This window comes from Anarhichas minor, unplaced genomic scaffold, assembly GCF_050575085.1.
Source record: "Anarhichas minor isolate MPS153535 unplaced genomic scaffold, ASM5057508v1 ptg000028l, whole genome shotgun sequence".
NCBI classification, from domain to species: Eukaryota; Metazoa; Chordata; class Actinopteri; order Perciformes; family Anarhichadidae; genus Anarhichas; species Anarhichas minor.
This window is the reverse complement of record NW_027466474.1, coordinates 4,262,911-4,283,085: the sequence shown is the minus strand read 5'-3', so window position 1 is coordinate 4,283,085 and position 20,175 is coordinate 4,262,911. Positions and strand designations below refer to the sequence as shown.

At 42.7% G+C, this 20,175-nt stretch overlaps 1 protein-coding gene and 1 long non-coding RNA gene across 2 annotated transcripts in view; one reads left to right on the top strand and one right to left on the bottom strand.

Annotated features, from left to right (window-relative positions):
* pcdh19 (protocadherin 19) overlaps positions 1–16,443 on the top strand; it is a 56,169-nt gene extending 39,726 nt beyond the window's left edge. The window contains exon 5 of the mRNA XM_076103565.1: positions 15,851–16,443. Within this exon, the coding sequence (XP_075959680.1) occupies positions 15,851–16,410 (560 nt within the window). The 3' untranslated portion in view covers positions 16,411–16,443. The remainder of the gene's footprint in view (positions 1–15,850) is intronic.
* Positions 10,186–19,837, bottom strand: LOC142962884 (uncharacterized). Its single transcript, XR_012957372.1, has 2 exons — positions 17,945–19,837; positions 10,186–17,814 (listed from the first exon to the last, which is right to left on the bottom strand). It is a non-coding gene; the product is annotated as an uncharacterized LOC142962884 (long non-coding RNA).
* Positions 19,838–20,175: the final 338 nt, after the last annotated feature.

Below are 20,175 nucleotides of genomic sequence, written 5' to 3'. Positions count from 1 at the left end.
TACAAACTCTATACTGGGACCATCCATTTTGATTTGGATTAGCCTAATCTAATGTGTAACCCTTGGTGGAGGTAAAATGGCTGACAGTGACAAAGAGCGCAGTGCAATGCAAGCATTAAGGAAGATAGAGTGCACACGCGCTGCATGCTCAAACACACTAGAGACGGCTTGCTAGCAGGTGTAGTGAGGTCTGTAATGAACAACCAAGATGCAGATTCTGCCTCCGAGATGTAGAGACTGGAGGAAGTACTGTTTAAGGAAATAAAATGTCATTTCAAGCTGTGTCCATCTGTGCTCATCTTTTTTATCGCGCTTACATCACTGAATGAAACTGTGTGACTCAGTGAGGTCTCTGGCTCTGTTTTAGTGAAATTATACTTACATAATGAAAATAAAAAAAGAGCTGACCAGTATTGAATTTGCCCCCGGTAAAATAAACCTCCATCAGTTAGAGGAGAGATGTGGATTTCCTTTATCCATCTTTGTTTTATCTCAATGATTAAAGCAATCTGGTTTCAGGACGTTCCTAGAAAGGAAACAAAACAATTTCACAATGTATTACTTTTTTTAGTAATACTATTTTTATACTATTTAAATAAATATTTCCTAAAAAACCCCACAACATAACTACGTAGCCTATAAAATAGGCCATATTTTCTGGGTTTGTGGGGCCCAGCGAAAAAAAGGAAGAAGAGAAGAGGAGGATGAACGGAGAAAGGACAGGTGACGTGATGAATGAATAGTTTATCTATTCCTTAGTAGTTGCCGTTGAAGCAGAGGGCTGTTAGCTTGCTTTGGACGATAGCGTGAGCTAATTTACTAAATAGCTAGAGTAAATGTCAGTAGAAATTTGGAAAGACTTTTCGGGTATTTCGGGTAATAACCTACATGTTTTTGAGAAATACAGTTTTTCTTTTAAGTGTGAGCTGCATAGCTTAATCTCAAATACATAAAGCTATGCAGTTTATTTGTGATCCTGAACACAATGATTGGTGGTGGAATTGGCTGGAATGCCAGGGGCAGCAGCTACAATCTTACCTAGGGCAACGAATTGGACAGGGCCGGCAGCTACACTGCTTTCACGTCTGTTCTAAATTAAAATAAGTGGCTGGTCGTGTTTGTTTACGGTATAAATAAGTAAACCAACAAATTATTTAAAAAAATAATAATAATCTTCTGTGAGCCCATCCTTAAATCCACAAGGGAATAAGTTAAAAGATGTGAGGAAGTGCTTAAACAAACTTGACATGTTTTGATTCTCTTACGTTTTACAAGCATTGCCTCTAGCTTGCTCGTCCTCAACTGCACACACTAACACAGCCACGAGCAAAAAGGCATGCAGCGGGTCTTCTCCTCCAGCCCAGACTGAAAACATATAGTAATGTTCTAATACTAGGATGGCATCCCCTCAACCCTCATTCTGCCAAAGCTCTCCTGAATATACCCAGTGTATTTAATCAGCTCAAGAGGGGACTGCTTATCTCTCTGCACTTGTCACGGATAGCGTATTGAACATATCGGAGAGAGAAATGGGAATAGTTCATTATTTTCTAGGGCTCACAATGAGCCTGATGTGTCTCATTGCAGGCCCTCCACTGACAGCTCATTTTCTAGACAATCCTGGCATTCAGTTCACAACGCGGCAGGCCAAGTGAGAGAGAGAGAGGGAGGAAACACAGAGACAGAGAGAAAATAGGGCTCCGGATCTCCATTGCTTATTCATGACGCCGTGGCATGCTAGGTGTGTTAATAATCTCCGCAGAAACCAAGTGAATCACAGTTGTTTGTTGAGCACCTAGCCAAGCTGGGCCCCGATCGACAGCAGATGGGAAAACAGGGGGATCAGGATGATCCCAGACAGAGGGAGGGAGATTAAGAGCAGGTAATGTGCTGAAGTTGATGGAGGCATCGTGTGTATTAAAGCGAGGGGAGAAAGTACCTGAATTCTAAATCTTGTCTGAGAGGGTGTGTACACTGTGTGTGTGTGTGTGTGTGTGTGTGTGTGTGTGTGTGTGTGTGTGTGTGTGTGTGTGTGTGTGTGTGTGTGTGTGTGTGTGTGTGTGTGTGTGTGTGTGTGTGTGTGTGTGTGTGTGTGTGTGTGTGCCTGCAGGTGTGTGTCTTTAAAGGTTAATCAGAGAAGGAGGAGGGGGGAGGGAGGAAGATAAAGAGATGGCACAAGAGAGAAATACTACTGGTAGGGGGAAACAGAATTCCAGTAGCAGAGCTGTAGCATTTTCTCCAGTCTATTCGCCTTTTGTGGCTGCGATTGATTCCAGTTCGTGTCTGAGGGACCGAGGCGGAGGTCATTCTCCCGAACTGCACCGCTGTGTTTTTAATTCTTTAAGGTCACTGCAGGGGTACAACTCCTTCTCCGATGAAACACAAGGCAAGTGATAAGACTGTAGTCCCATTTGTACTTAAACCAGGATCTTGTACCTCCATCTTTGATGTGGGCTTGCTTCCATGGATTATTATCCGAACACAATTTGCATTTAGTCTTATCTTCTATGTGATGCATTTTCAACATAATGAGAGGTTGACAAAGCCTCCTCCCCCATGCTGTTCTTTATTTTGCATCCTTCCCACCCACAAACAGTGAAGTGCAGAGGCTGTCTCATGCACCCGAATTGTGACAGTGAAGCCAAGGCAAATAATTTTTCCTTCAGAGATAATGAATCGTTCAAAGTTTGGTTGAATGTCCATTGAAATTTGATCTGTGATGTAACCCAAGCCAGTAACTGTAATACTGTAATACTCTGAAAATGACTTGCTTGTGAATCACATCACTGTCTGGGAATGGTAATTTGATGCCACTAACATGGTATCTTTTAACCAGCACTGGTCTGGACACTCTAACACGTTGGGGTTTTAGTGGAAATGAGGACTCCAATGGCTGCTGGTCAGCTGAGAGAAAGAGGGAATGTGTCCCCAACTGATAAGTCATTGTTGTCTGTCTTGTCAGGAATGTAATTTGCGTGCGTACAAGTTGGCCACCAGAACCACTCTGCCCCGAAGACAGAAAATAGCAGATTTTCTAACATGAGTCCCTATACACATTTACAAAAAGCATGCCTTACCACAGCCTTGTCGCTGAATTGGTATGACTATAGACTGATACCATGTGGAGTAAACAACCCCATGAGGACATACTATACACATAGACTAACTCAAAGGAGCCTCAGTGTGTGGCTGGAAGTGGGCAGGATAGTCACAGAGTGACTGCCAAAGCAAGGCTTGTATTACAGGGATCCCAGGATATCAGACACCAGGCGGCCTGTGCTCCCTCTAGGCAGGGCAGAGTCTGGCAGCTGGCCCGTAGCCCAGATAGCAATAATCAGCTCCATTACCTGTAGTACTGGCTCCCATTTATGAGCCCTCATAGTGGAACCATGGCTATACTGCGGGGATTAAGGATGCTGTGAAATTTAGCAAAAGTACAAATAGCATGCAGTAGCACATAGCTGCACCTGGGGGGGGGGGGGTTCTGGGCACTATGTGTCTCGGCACAAGTTATTCGTTTTATCTTCTCCCCCTGTGAAAGGAAAGATTTAGAATATACTCTGCTCTGTTTAACGGGAAAAATCAGCTGTCTTCTGACAAGTACATTGTAGCCTGTAGTTTTCTGTCCAGAATACAAAGAGACATTTATCACTGCAGCTGGGGTAACGGAGGAAGAGAGAGAGAGAGAGGAGGGGGGGTCTCCTGTGCTGCAGCAATGTGCATTTCTCTTTTTTAACCCCTATTACTTCCTTTCTGTGGGGAAAAAAAAACGCTATACCTCCATCCTCTTTAATCCATTTGAGAATTCCTACATTCTGTTTTTCTTTTATTTCATCATCTCCCCCGGTGCCTTTATCATCTCCCCCCTGTTTTTATCTTAGCTCTCATCACCTTGTTTCTCCTGACAACATTATAACTCAGATGGAATATGTAGCGGGAATATGTTAAGTTATGTCGTCCTCCTCAGTTGTGGCAACAAAAGGTTACTACCTCAGGCGTACTTCTATAATATTTCCATACTTTTTCCTCCTCATGTATATTCAGTGAGAATGATTTATTCTGTCACACTTTACAGCCGTTGAAATGCAGAATTTCTCTCTCACACACCCTGCATACGCTGTAAAGCATAGCATGGCAGAATATGCTCTTTGGAATTGTACTCAGCAGAAGTTAAACAGAGGTTAAAGGCAAGTCGTCCAAACCACGTCTGTCATTACTGTCTTTCATTCACCAATTAGTGTCAGTGATCCCTCGCTGTCCCCCAGATGACCTAGCAGGGATGAGCTCACAATGTTGTAATTCAACATTTTGAGTCGGTCTCAACAGTGAGAGGCACATTTTGGCTGCCGGTGACCCAGATTATAAACTATTGATGAGAGAGTGAATGCACAGTAACGGAGAGGAGGGACTTGCTGAGATGTGTGTGTGGACCCAGGTAGCCTCCCCCAGCTACTTTAATGGGCCGCCGGCCTCCACATGACTGAGCTTGGATTTTGTCTTTCAACACGTCTTCATATCCAAGAACCTCTGGGTCTTTTAGACCCCTGTGCTCTGTTTATTCCTTATTCAGTGCATTGACATTCTCACTAGTATTTCAGATAAAGGAAACACGCATGGTTACGGATCATATCAGGGTTGTTCAAGTTGAATAAAGATCAAAATTGTAATGTGTATAACCTGAGCACCACATTGAGTTAACTAGTCAATCTGAATTACTGTGTTATGCACACACTGACTGCAGTAAGAGCTCTGCCTGTTGTGACTCTGTTCATGTGTGGGAAAGGTCAAGAGCTGAAGAGGATGCAGAGTGGTGTTTCTACATTGTGGCGTAGCTGGCAGTGGTGGATAATCAAATGAATGTGAATTCATCAACATTTACATTATTCACAAAGGCCCTCCGATTTCATATTGTTCTGCTAAGATGTTTCCTCCGGGCTACCACTCATCTTTCTGGGCATTAAGCTAATTATTATACCACATTAGTATATATTATGGAAAATCAGGTTAGTGTGAACCATGTACAAGCTGCTGTAACTGTTAATGAATCTGCTTATTTACAGTACATGCTTATATATATTTTTTTTTACAGAACAAATTACTTGTGGTACATTCCAGGAAACTTTCCTGTTTTATGTAGAGTTGACTAAGGGACAGAATTCACTCAGTGGATGCATCTTGCCAGCCAAATGTGACTTTTCAAACCCCGTTGTCCCCGTTCTCCTGAAAGGGGAGGATAAAAGGTAATGGGAGAGGTCGGCTGTTAAGTTTAATGGCAGACAGGAAAGTCTCAGAATGGCTCTTTTTAATGATGTGCCTGCTCTCATATAGTCCTTGTTAAAGATGAGGCCAGAATGCATACGGAGGACAGGGAGGGAACTGAGGCCAGGCACTGCGCTACCCCCTTCAAAACTGTAAGATCTGCAGTGGGGCTCCTTTGTGTTCTCCGGCACATCGTAGGAACCCCGCGCTCCTTCTATATTCAGCTCACATTAGCATCAGAAAATAAATAAAGCAAGCAATCAGGCCAAGACCTCTTATATCCATGGTGCTTCCAGCCCCCCACTCGCCCTCCTCGTCTCCGCCTCCTCCACCTCCTCCGCTGCACTCTACATAGGTTTGACTAGCTTGGATTTGCCACTAAATGTCAAGCCTGGTGTTTGGCTTTACCACAAGGCAGGTTGTTCCTCAGCTGCCTCTAGAGAGAAAAGCAACTTGAGGATCGAGAGGAGCGAGTGAATTGGATCTTTGACACCTGTCACTTCCACTCTGCTGCACCTTGCTCCCTTGCCACAAATAAGGACTTTTCATGTCACAGCTCAGCATATTATCATGAGTGGGCACGGGGCCTGAGAAATCCAATTACTACCACTGTGTCAGACCCCTGCCATCATCCGTATGTATGCTATAGTCATGTTCCTCAAATCAGAAAAGATGGGCCTATTAGTTCCTTCTCTTTTCCCCCAGATCAGTCTTCACCTCCATTTCAATCTGTGTCTTAGATACGAGCTACAGCTCTTCTCGTGGACTGCCTCAACGCTGACAATCCTCTGTATAGCGTAGCACGGGCTGGTGGGTGGCTAATGCTACGGACATATTAAGTGGTATCATGGTGCATGCCTCACTGTGGTAAATAATGGAGAAGCTGGGAGAGTCAGTCTGCCCCCCAGATGGCAAACTGAATGGCCTTTGTGACAGGGAAATAGAAAGTGTTGGAAAGGCCTCCCTGTTGCTTTTCCTCAGCCCAGTGGGCGTAGATCTAATGTATCACCTTGCAGCCATGGCCTTGCTGTTTTGTCCTTATTTCTTTTATATATCTCTTCTTCCTGAGTGACACTCTCTGGTTCATTGGCAAATAGGGTAGACTGTCTTTTCAAACCATGAATGCATCGGTGTCCCAATGCCCCTACCCCATCGTACTGTATATGCTGGGCTCAACCTGCCCATCACGCTACATACCATCACATTCATCATGTTACGGTGCCCTACTTCTGGAGGTTGTTAAAATTGTCGGGAAAAGGAAGAGGGGAAAATAGACAGAAAAGGGGATCAAATGAGAGAGAGCCGGAACCCTGCTGGTGCTTCTGTGACAAGATAAAATGGAATATAAAACACATAGTCCTGGCTGACACAAAGTGAACATGACTGAATGAGAAGCCACATTATATTAATTATGTAAGGCCACTCTTTTGAGGCGAAGCAGAAGCTCAGAGAGAGAGAGAGAGAGAGAGAGAGAGAGAGAGAGAGAGAGAGAGAGAGAGAGAGAGAGAGAGAGAGAGAGAGAGAGAGAGAGAGAGAGAGAGAGAGAGAGAGAGAGAGAGAGAGAGAGAGAGAGAGAGAGAGAGAGAGAGAGAGAGAGCTAAGCTATTGGTATGCTGCCCAGTTGTCTGGAGCTGGACACATCGACAGGCGCTGAGGTATTGTCTTTATTTCAGAAGGCTAATGGAAATAGCAAAACAAATCAGGAATGAAAACATTGAGAAATGTCTCTTCATGGCAAATGTGAGAATATAATGGTTTCTCACTCTAGGATGTTTATGGGTTATAGATTGTCCAAAACCATTAAATCATAAATCTATTTCTCCACACTTGCTAAGTTATGATTTTTAACTGTTGGGATAAAAAGTTTAGAAATCTTGGTGTTGGTGACACATTTTTAAATCGTCACGGGCCTGACGTTTATTAAGGTAACGCTCCATGCCACACAAACCACTGTTTTCCCCCTCATCATTATCATTTCCCTGACATATGCAGTTTGTATTTTCTCTGCTGCCCATCGCAATTGCTGAAAACTCACACCTAATATTATATAATGGGGATTAATTCCTGCTGATAGCACACCTAAAGTTTCAATGAAGGAATGTCTAATTTTCACTCTCGGTTTAGGTATTTAAGTGACCTCAGTGACATTTTGTTCCTCGCAGTTTTGGCATCAGTGATCTCAGTCCATCCCTGCTCCTCGTATAGCTTTCCTCTACCCCCCCAACCCCATTCACACATGTAATTTAAGAGTATGTTTCTGTCCCCATTGCTTCTCCCAGACTCAAGGGTTTAGGAGCAAATTAGCTTGCTAGCTCGGTCAAGATTAAACACAGAAACGCTGCATTTGTGCCGGTGTATTTAAAGATGTCCTCTGCCGATGCATTGTTGAGGAAACGAGCCAAGCAGACAAAAGCAGGCAGGCAGGCGGTCGGCCTGGCTGGCTGCTGGCTGGCTGGCATGGCGGAGTGGGCAGGTCTGCAACTGGGACGTCAGCGGCCTGCTGTGCTGAGTTCTGGGAATGCATTGTATTGTTGCTGTGGGTCCGGGGCGCCAGAGCACAGGTTAATTTGAAACCCACCATTAGAAGGGCAATTTGGACACTGAGAATTGACAAGGGGGACATTTGCTGTGTCATTATAGTGAAGTACACAACATCACAGTACGACACAATGCTTCCTCTACCTTCATCAAAAAGCAAATGCAAAGCTGGAAAGTAAGTAATAGTATTGGTGACAGTCTTTGCGTCTTGCTGTTTCCCTCCATGAAAGCAGCAAAATAGTACCTATGAAAGAGTCAAGAAATGAGCCATGAAGAGCTCAATTGCCTGCAAAGCAACCAAAATTCTCTCATGTTTGCCTTTCGGACGCTTTTGAATTCCTCGCTGCATGATGTTGCCTCACAATATCCTCTTTTAAATGGAAATATATCAAATGATGTGAATAAGATGAGCTCAAGAAGCAGTTTAACATTTTCCTAATTATTTTTCATCCTTATCTTTCATATTTCTTATGGTTGCTGAAGAAAGCACAGACATATTCAAAGTCATTTTACAGTTCGTAGTTATCAGCTGTATTTAAATAATCCCAAACATTTACCAAAATACACTTAATGAACCTCCTCCCATCATCATAATGCATTGATAAATATTAATTTATGTTCCAACACCATTTTTGTAAATGTGATTTGGCATTTGTCGATTAAAAGTGTAACTAGAAAAATTTGATTTATTTGATCATCTAAAAGAAACACATATGACTACAACCATTCCATGCGTTAAAAATGACTGAGGATGAAAACACAATGAAGCCTGAAGGCTTATTTCTATTCTGGTCCTCTAGTGTAAAACTTAAAACACCTCAAGATAAAACAACACATAACAAGACGACAAGTGCAGACAATACAATCAACATGTAAATAGCAGGCGGCAGGGTAGCTACGTCAAAATGCTCTTATCTTGATCATAAAAAGTTACATATTTTAAATATTGAATATGCTCCATAATACTTTGCAGACATTTATTTAAGGCCACTTTAAACATGCTCTGGGAAGTGCTCAGTTTCAGATTTGTGGTCCGATTATCTCCCTGTGCTGCTATACTAAAGAGAGACAGTGATGTTTTATCCTAAGTGCTATATTTGTTCATATTATCCCAACACATCCAACTGTACAGCCACATCCCTAACACTGGAAAATAGCTTTCTAAAAAATCACAATAACTCTTTTTGAGCAGAGTGCTACAGAAAAATGTGTAGGCAAGAATAAGAGTATGCTCTAAGGACGGTGATTTGACACAAACGTTAAAACCTGACCAGAATTTGTTCATCATACTTGTTCATATACCGGCCTTCCCGCAGGCTTTCTGATATTTCATGTTTCGTCAAGTTCAGCCTCATGCAGCCAGGCTTAGGTCTCTCTGCCTTTGTGCCTGGGTTAATAAATCCAGTCCAGAGTGACTGTTGAGAGGGTTAAACAGTCACTGACTCATCTAGTGTATGAAACCAGGGCATGTATTATGTGTCTAACTGCAGCTAACACGAGGTCTGACCGCAGTAAATCCTGCTCCTCCAAGCGTTGCACATGTCATGATAGAAGCCAAATGTAATGCTTCTGCAGCCTTACTGAGACACTGCAACATCTAGGAGCCAGTGATGGTAGGAGTGAGCACAATAAGGTGAGAGAATCCCCTCAGCAAGCATTGTTACGTATAGTATTTGTTGCCGGGGTGCTGATGCCAGCCCACCCATGCATGTCATCATGACAACCAGCTCGCATCGTTTCCACTACATCAAGCAGTCCATTGGCTAGCAGTCCTGCTTTTGAACAAAACAGTGCTCTGCGGTGACATAGTGATTTATAAAACAGCGTAGCGATTGCTTTTTTTTTTCCCTTCTTACCGCTGCTGTTACACAGCTGTTAAACAGATGCTGTTTGTACCAATTTAGAAGCTAGTGCATTGTTTGTCAACACCAGTTTGGAAATGCATTCTTTATACCAGGACCTGCTGTAGAATGCACAGGCTGGGCTGCTGGGCCAGCAGCGAGGGAGGGGATGCACACAGAGGAAGTAAACATTTGCGGAATTTGGCTTGAGCTGTTGCTTGCTTCTAAAACAGATACTGACAAGTGTTTGTAAAGAATTGCGACCGTAAGAGTGGCTCAGAATTAAGTTAACTTGCCATTTTGTATCGGCTTTTGGGAGGACACGGGCTGGCCCGGTGGAAGTGACAAACTGTCAGACACTCTCTGCGGTGCTGGATGGATTAGACAGTGAATTCGCTCTTGATAAATTGAGTGGTACTAATGCTCGGAAATAGAACCAGTGCCACATGAACCCCTGGCTCCACCGGCCGTACGACAGCGCTAACAAGGCTGTCCCGTTAGTGTAATTTCCTCGGCAATTAATGTGTGAATGGAAGAGGAGAATGAATTCTGGTAGAAATGAGAGATTTATTTAATCACAGCAATTTACGTGAGACAGCAGTACTGGTGAGTTGAAAGAGGAGGATAGAAGGAGGAGAAGTATAAAGGATTGGCTTGTGTGGGAAGCTGCGAGGGATGAATCTGGGGGTGTCAAGGGAGGATAGCTTGATGTGACTGAACCAGATGCTGTGGGGAGAAGGAGAGGACTCGGTGCTGTGTCGAGAATGATGGCTTGCGTGGCGCAGTAAGGGTGCCCCTCTACTGTTTGTAAAAACAAGACCATCACACTCCATCTTGCCGCTCCCGCAGGAGCCAGGCCTCCAGGCTGATTTATGGCCCACAGACTGAATTGGCTGGCTGGGATGACAGCAGTGCTTGGACTCTCCCCGGTGAGTAGTGTGGGAGGCTGCTCGGCCAAGTCTCAGCCTCAGCTGGCCGTAGAACTGCCCTTTGCGGTAGTTAGGGCAGACTGCATGTTAAGCTCCATCCCCAGTGTTAGGATCAGGCTTTGGTGTCTGAGCGCCAACCATTCGCAGACCGTCGTCCTCGGTTCTGCTGGTGCCATGGTTTTATGAATTTCTCCTCCCCTGTGATACTTCCATCAGCTCCTGCATCACAGGCCCCGTCAAGACTCCGTAGTAACAATTTAGATTTAATCAGACTTTGCCATGTGACTGCCAGGATGGAAAATTAATATGGAGAGCAATTAGAAAACAGCCATCTTACTGTCAAAGATACACCAAGATGAGAGCAGAAGAGTGGATAGCATTTTAGCAGCAACTGAAATCCTTCTGTGCACCACTCAGACATGCCAGGCTGTCCTCAGAAAGGGTCATCGGCACTGAGGTCTCATGTATTTAACTTTTTGCAGATCGAATTTCTTCGTATTTTTGTACCAGTCCTCTCCCACAGCATTAAAAAAAGACTTAAAGCATAATGTTAGAGCTCCTTCAATCACCAGAGCTCAATAATTGTCATCTCAGACTATAGACAAGCAATATTTGATCGATTACTACTCTCATTATATGAATAATTTATGTCATATGTATTGAATGTGTTGTAAATCTGTTATGTTGTTCATTCTGTACACATGACATATATTGCACTTCTGTCCATCCTGGGAGAGGAATCTCTGTTGCTTTTCTCCCCGTTAAATGTTTTTTGGGGGAGTTTTTCCGATACTGATGCGAGGGTTCCGGGACAGAGGATGTCGTATGTGTACAGATTTGTGATTTGTCATTTTGGGCTAGACAAAATAAATTCAATTGATAGCTTTTTGATCGGGTTTCATATCAGAGACAGTGAGGAAAGAACAGGAAAGCAAGAGAAATCAGTAAAGTCTATGCAGGCCACAAGAAAAGCATATCAAGGTTTGAATTGCTTTAAATGATTTGCTTTCATAACTACATTGTACTGCCAGGCTGTCTCTTCAGGGGTGTCTTTTTTTTTCATATGACAAACAGAATCAGGACATCCATTGTTACCGCTACAACAAAAATGGCAGTATACAGAGGAAATACAAAAAAGTAGTTTAAGCCAAAAGTGGCAGACATTCTTTGTACAAATGATTTATCATGCCACGCTGCTGTTCCAAATTCTTTTTAGGGTTCATCATGCTGTAAAACCAAACTGACTGAATTGTGTCGCACAGCAAGCCCCCATCGCCTTGTGGCTCGTGTTAAACTAAGAAATGGGAAATGAAGATTTTGTCACCTGAATCTGGTTTCACATCAACCCAACCCCCCGTCTCTGGCCCTCAAATCTGGCTTTCTGTTTTATTGTGGCTGCTTACACTCATTTTATAGGATTACATCATTGTTTCCAACCTCGAGGCTGTGTGAACTAATTTTGGAGGGAGAAGCGCTTGTGTTTTCCAAGCCAGGCTCTGTGTGTTAGCCAAGCAGGACGCAAAATAGCTGGCGAAAGCTCAGGGAGTTTTTCGGGGGAGTTGCCTCTTTCACTGAACACATCCCTTCCCCTTTGTGTCAGGGGATTTTACTCTTTTGCTGAATCCTCTTTTTTTTCCCACATTAGCAACAAACAAATATCACCTCCAGCTGTATGACATGAAGGGATCATTATATGCGGTACGCAGGGGTAAATTGAGCAATGAGCTTGTCAGCTTGTGGGATCCCTGTGCTGAAGCTGAAGATCTGTCTGCTGTAACTGGAAGTTAAGACGCCTTCATCTGATTGAGGGAAGGAGACGGGATTGAATCGGCTGCATGTAGGCTGCAGACGCGAGTTGAAATGGCAGGGAACGGGTGGGTTTTCTCCCCGTGCTGATGCAAAGCGATGCGATTTGAGGTAACTACAAACAGAAAAACATGACCAGCATTATCAGGAGAATTTGACTTTTGCATTTGAAGTGGCAATATTTATTATTCTCCCAAACCATGCGCATCAGTATATACATATTTAAAGTGCTCCCCAGTGCCTTTACCAGTCTTTGGACCTTTTTTCAGTATTAAATCGCATCATGTCTGATTTGATAGCAGCGCTGTGCCACTTGGTACATGGATTTTGTTTTTTGCATCCACTTCCAATAGACTGTTTTATCTTGAATGCAGAGCACTAAAAAACAGAGGCGGCCTCCACCTCCCGATGGAGCTCCCTCAGTAATTAATAAAGAATGTAAAGAAATGGGAAACTGTCATATAACTATCACGCTTCAGTGAAAGGAAAAGAAGAAGTAATTAATAGGTATTAAATCGTAGATAAGAAATGTTCCCAATGACATCCTGCTCTGTGCTGTTCTTTAAGTCTGCTCCTGGAACGGATTGGCAGGCTTATTTTCCTGAAGACTTTGAATACGCTCTCACAGCAGGAGAAGGCGTCACTGTCTTCTGTTCTGTTCGTTTTGACTTACAAACCTACGCTGTAAAAGCCATTCATTCATCTTTTACCATTGCAGTTTGCTTGCTCATTTTTTGGAATAGGAAGAGGTTGTGCTTTGTTAGAGGTCAATGGCCTGTCACTTTTTTTATTCAAATTTTGTCTCTTCCACTTTTTGTGGGTCTTTTAAAGCAACATCTGCGTTTTATGAAGCTCTGAGATGAGGCAGGATGTGAGAGTGTTAATGGCACTTGGCTTTCATAACAATGCCATTTACAACCCAGTTGCTCTCGCATAGACCCCTACAGGAAAGGCGAGAAAATGGCATTCACTGCATATGCATGCTCTGCTAAGTAGAGAGCGTACGACTTGTTTATATGTCTTTGTGCCGAGAGGCTTTTCATGCTTTAGAAAGTGCGGCAGGCTATAGAAAAAAAGCCAAAAGTTTTTAGAGGAAATTGCAGTCATAAGCAAGATGCTTGTAAATCTTTAATCAGCGCAGAAAAAAAGGATCTGCTTCATCAAACACGTCAAAAATGATTTTTGGGAGAAATTTTACATTACTAAATGTAATGAAGTGAAATTTGAAAATGTACATTACGATTTTCAAATGCATATTACATACAGAGTTTTTTTAATGCCAGCAAGTACTAAGATATAATATTTCCAAATATACTTCACATTACTATTATGACTGAAATACTGGCATCTGTATCGTTAACAATGGCATCAAAAAGGGGTAAGTTCAAAATACAATTAATGATAAAGCAGCTACATAGATTTAAAAAAACAACACGGGATTTGAAAGGTCTCTAAAAATACTTTCGCAGTGGACAATCTAATCTAGTGTGTGGGCATGTTTTTTTTATGTATTCATCGCACTCCATTATGTTCCTGGTACCTGGTAAAGACTTTCGTAAATACTTTTGATTACATTATCACATTCTGATTGGATCCCTTTTCTTTAAACAAAATCCCCAGCTTCATGCCTTTTGTCTCCTTGATTGCCGCAGGTGCAGTCCCTTGGACCAATCAGCATTCATGCAAATTTACATACATACAAGAGTGGAAAATATATTCAATTTGCTCATTCTTTCCTTTTGGCCTAATATGATGATTTTAACTGTATAGAGATTTTATAAAACTGCCTATTTCATGCTGCAGTCTGGATAATAGGGATGGTTTTGTGTAATGATATTTCATAAAGCTGATGTTTTTTTTACACAGAAAGAATTCCTATAAGATACACACATTTGAGAGGCTTATTACAATGCCGTCCCTTGTAAGGAAGAGGAGGTCCCAGTCTGCATTTATTGAGGAGAAAGCCAGGTCTGTGTTTGCGTCAGTGTGCGTATGTGCATCTAGACACAAACATGATCAAAGGAAGCTAATTCTGTGCCGCCTCTGTTTCTCTATGAAGCGCTCATGTGGACATTGGTCACTCAAGCTTTCCTTTTTTTGTGTGTTGGTGTTGATTTTCTGCCTTCAAGCATGATGATTCCTCCAGAACTCCATCTCCCATATTTGGGTTCAAACAGCCCACGATACCCTTTACTCATGCATTTAGTCACCAAGTTATCTGTCGGTCTCATCAGATTATACTTTATGAGGGACAGCTCTGGCAAATCTGTCCCTGAAAAGCCCGTCTCCAATCTTTAAATATCGATCCCCTGGGTCTAAGCAGAGGTGCCTCTCATGAGTGCAGGAAAGAAGGGAGAAAAACAGATCATTAGTGATTTTAATTAGGTGATCTGTCAAGCTGCGATTGCCAGATGTAAGCGTATGCATTTGGGTCGATGGCAATCCCTCTCACAATCCCCTCTTGTCACCTTGGGCCTCTGAAAAGGAGGATGGCTCTTGCTAGGAGTGAAACAAGCAGTAGGGGAGTGCAGAAATGTGTCACTGCGCATCTCCGTAGCAGGTTCTTTCTCAAGATTGGAGCAGGTGGAAAACACAGCACAGTGGCATTGAGAGATTTGGAATTGTTATGTTTTCTAGGGCTGAATCATTTTGGAAGTGTGCGTCTTTCTGAACAGATTCCTAGAATCAAGCTTTTTCAGCAATTGTCGTGTTCGTATATATGTGAAATTAAACCAACGGGAAAAACATAATTACAGCATCTCAGTATGAGTAAGAGAGCGTGACACTTTTTTTTGTTGTCATAACAAGGCAAAAACTGTCTTGAAAGTCCTTCCCCTCCAACACAACAAAGTAGGAAAGAGTGCAGTTATACCGACTCAGGCGAATCTTTTTTTTTCACTCCGGCGTTAAACATCATTACATATTTATAACACGGCGCCAGATGACAGAGACAGAGAGGAAGAGAGAGATGAACCAGGCAACAACACCGCAACTCGTCTGGTGTCTCTCTCCTTGAGATATCTGATTGCACTGTTTAAACCTGCCTTTCATCTAGTGTTGCCACAGAAAACCCAATTATACAAGAGTTGCAAATGGACTTTTGATTTAACAATACATAATTTAATTGGCACATTAGAAGTGCCCAAACCATCCAGCTATAGTTATCAGCGTGATAGTAACAGTGTGTTAACGGGACTGCAGTCTTGAGCAGTGGCAGGAATGCATTGCAAGTGAAAGCAAATCATTCAGACATGTTTAACTTGGGCTGTTTTGATTAAAACAGAATGCAGCATTTATTTTCATTTAGTTATTCTATTATTTCATGACAAGTTTGACTTAATTAAATCAAATCAAGGCCACGTGGGGAGAAAAAACAGTTTGAGATCTTTGTGCAAATGAGTGTAAAAGTTGAACATGAAACTGGTTTTACAGACAAATGTAACAATCTTGTTTTCTCTTTCTCTTGTGTCACCACAGATCCCACCGAAGGCTTTCACTGCCAGGACGAGTGTCGCATCCTTGGCCACTCTGACCGCTGTTGGATGCCTCGCGCCCCCATCCCGGCGCGTGCCAAGTCGCCCGAGCACGGCCGTAATGTCATCGCTCTGTCTATCGAGGCTACCACAGTGGACGTGCCCCACTACGAGGATGGCACCACCAAGAGGACTTTTGCCACCTTCGGCAAGGATGGGCCTGAGGACGTGGAACGGGGAGAGTTAAAGGGGAAGCGGACTCAGGAGTCTCAGGTGTGTAGCCCCAAGGCCAATGGAGGGGCTGTCCGTGAAGCTGGCAACGGGCGCGAGGCGGCCAGCCCCATCACTTCCCCCGTGCACCTGAAGAGCCCACTGTCCAAGCCGTCATCTGCCTACAACACGCTGAAATGCCGCGACGCAGAGCGAATCGCCAACCACAGCCTGCTGCGGCAGCCTGAGGGGAAGGACAGTGAGCCAGCTGTCAGGGAGATCAACACGCTTCTCCACGATGGCCGAGACAAGGAATCCCCCAGCAGCAAGCGCCTGAAGGACATTGTGCTCTAGCGAGCTTCTCTGTGACACAAACCAACATTCATACACACACGCGCCGTGTAAACTCACATATATGTACCCCGCAACAGCTGTGTGTACAAAGAAGAAAGTCAGGCTGTGGAAGTAGAGAGACACACCCATTTGCAGTATACAATATTCAAGAACCAGCTCGTGCTGAGGATCATGAACTGTAATATGCTGCGGCTAGTTGTGTGCTCAAGCCGAGGTAGTGGATGTGGCTTTGTTGTAGTTGCAGTACTTTTTCCTTGTTTGCTTTTTGTTCAGTTTCTTTCTATCAGTCTGCAATGAGTGGACAGGCAGGTCACTGTTGACCGCATGGACATGCCCAGTGGACCTCTACAGCACTTGCGCCAAAGCGGGACACTGCGTGTTTGGACACCTGAGAGGCCAATTCATGAGTACAGTTATGCCTTTTGAACTACTTTTGTATCACAAACTGATATTTGCCTTCTTTGGTTTTGCAGTTTGTTCTAGCTGCCAAAATCGCTCTTTGTTCCTTTGTATAGTGAGCTCCATCAATGTAATAAACGACATACACAGGATTCATCTAAAAATATTCCCAATTTACTCCTTCAACAGGTTGCAGTGCGTTCAGGGGAATGTCTCATTTGCCTCTTTCCCTGACTAATAAGATAAACTTTCTCTGCGTATCCCTGAGGACATCCCAGTGTCATCAGACTGTGAGGTCTTTACAGTATTTATATTTTATCAAGGACGGAGCTAAACGAACTCTCGCTATCTGCCCGGCCGTTCTGAACACTGAAAATGGGACAGACGGATCCTTGTGTTTAAATTGAGTTGTATGAAAAAAAAAAGACTTTTTGAAATCTCCTGTGCCCAACCTTGATTGTAGCCAGTGGAGCACAAATTAGAACATTGTGCTCTGGTCTTGTACTTTTTTTGACTTTTGACTATGGGGCTAGGATAGAAGGGATCGTCACTCATGTCTTGCTATGTGAAACTCTCTATAGGGTTTACTATTATCATTTTTAATAACCTGTTGTTATGTGACAATCCCTTTAATGTTTTGTTTCAAGAGAAAAAAACAAATAAACATTGGTGTTCAACTGAAGCTACAGTAGCGTTTGTTACACAAACACAAAAATAAAAAAAAACATATATGCCAAAATATATTTTATAAATAATTTAAAAATGTATAATGAGAATATTTAATGCTGTGTAGTTATTTTATGAGTAAGTTATACTTGAAATTAACTTGCTTTTGTTCATTTGTCTTTTGCTTTTATATTGAATCTGATTTGTTTTTTTATTTTCAAAATGAACTTGGATTATTTTTTGTTTACTGTGTGACCCCTGGCAACTGTTGCAGTCTACCTTGTTGTAAAGAGTTTCTTATTGGTCAGTTCTTGTGCCATCAAGTTTCTGTGTGGGCTACTAGAAAATGTAAAAAGACAAAAAAAAAAAACAACAACAAAAAAAGCGATATCAGCACCAACATTAGTGTGTCAGTTAAATGAGCTTAGAGTGAGATAGCAAAAGAAACCAAAAAAGATGCAAACAAAACCTTAAAAATTGCAGGATGTTGCAGAACGGCTCCCAGTGCTCGTCATGCTGGTCACGGGGTTCCACCGATTTTATCAGTCTAATCGAGTCGCCTTTCCTATTGGGTCAAATCCAGTTTAAATAAGACTTTTTCAGCCTCAATCGAGGGCATTCGTACGCGAAGACTAGCTTTGCTCAGCACTGCTGTCACCCTGCGCCATCTGTGTTCAGCTGATCTCAAAGATAAGGTTCAGACCAGAGTGGTATAAACAGGACTTTCCCCTCCTACGAGCGCCACACAACAGACTGGATGGAATCATGTTTGAACAAACTAAGGTCTTGGAAGAACCGTGTTGCACATCAGCAATGTGGGTTTAAGTTGCTTTGCAGTAAACTATGTACAATGTGGAAAAATATGAATGAAAATTGACAAATTGCATACAACACACTAGATCTTGTAGCTGAATGTTTTGCTGGTCTCACCCATGGCTTCTGGCAACATGAAAATCGGAATAATCACTGAATGTATACAGCAGCTTATAATTAAACTATTAAATGTCCTCTGCTCTGTTTCATTGTCTTTACTCAATACAATTTTAAAGTTCTTCTGAATTTTTGTTTTCAAAAGAGGTTTAAACTTTTTTTTGGGCTCATTTGTGGAAACAGTTTCCAGGCGTCGTTCCTCTGGATGAGCGTTTCCTTTGGCAACAATCTGCCAACAAAGATTGACTCCGTACGTCGCATGTTTTGAATCAAGATGCTGATTAACACATTTACGGGGTCACGGAAAGTACATTCTCAAACAAGCAACAGCTAACTCTGTCTGCCTCACAGCTGGTCAACTGTCTGTGTGGCTCATCGATATATATAAAGAGTGACTGTTTGAAAATAAGTAGTTTGACTTCACTATTTTTAGTCCCTGTCCACGCAGATCAATCAAATTACCAGTACTAACATTAAATAAGGGTACACTGTTGCAGCAGAGAAAGGAATCATACTTTCATTTAAACTTTTTGATGACCAAATAAGTACACAAGCCAAAAACCTAGGACATTTATAAAACAAATTTTAAATTCATTTGACTTAACATCTGCATTTAATGCGCACTAAAATGATCGATGATTAACTTGAATAGTCTGCAAACCAGAAATGTGTGTGTGCTACAACAGTATGCATCATCTTCCATTTTGAACTAGATTTAGGTCTGCCATAATACATTTACAATCTGTAATATGATGGATGTGAACGCCTAAGAACAGTTATTGAAAACAGCATGATAACACGTGGAGTGATGTCTATTCTATTTGTCATGATAAAATGGAAATTAACAGTTTGAGTGGAGGCTGGCTGCAACTCTGCATTAATATTCCATGCATTCACTGTTGCTCTTTCCCATTATTCCCGAAGCGGACCTTTGGGAATGGTCCAACAAAGTGAGGTGAGTGTGTGCTAGTGTCTGTTTCTGATGGTGGTGCTCTTTTCATTTGCTGGAGGGGGTCACACATGCCATTTTTGAGACGTTTCACATCTCCAAATGTCTCTCAAAACACTACAACACAGACGCTGATCAGGACCATGTAGCCTGTCATTGAGACTCACATTCAGCTGGTTGTTAATGCGCTTTCACAGCCAACAGAATGATGTCATCACAGCACCAGATCCCACTTGAAATATTGATCTATTAGTCGACTTGGAGTGGAAGGGTCTCAAAGCTATGAAATAATTTGAGAGGCAAGACAGAGCCTGATTCTTCTTCTGCTAGTCTGCAACAATTTCTATGACATTTCCACTCAATAAAGGCTCCACTTTTCACCTCCCCCATGAACAAATCTTTCTCTTGAGTAAGTTTGTATGGATTGACGAGGAGAAGCAGAGAGTAGATGTCGAGCAGGACACATCCCAGCACTGTAGACAGAGAAAAAGGGAAACGAGTGAGGGGGAAACACACAGCTGCCCCCTATGATAAGAAAAAGAGGTTGGCTTCATTTCTATAATTAATTTGCCATTCCCTCTATACCCTCTGGTGGAGCCAACATGAAAGCTGGTCTGAAAGCACATTCGCTAACACATCCATTAGTCTATAAGGAGGATCTTGTTTCTTCCAGCTAAGTTCTCTTCTCATGGGCAATGCCACTATTTTGCCCCACTCATATGAGCTACACATGCCCATTCAGTAGAGTTTAGACCCCTGGGTCTCCATAACAAACTCGCCTGAGCTAAAGGGACTGCCTCCAACGGAAGGGTAAAAAACTG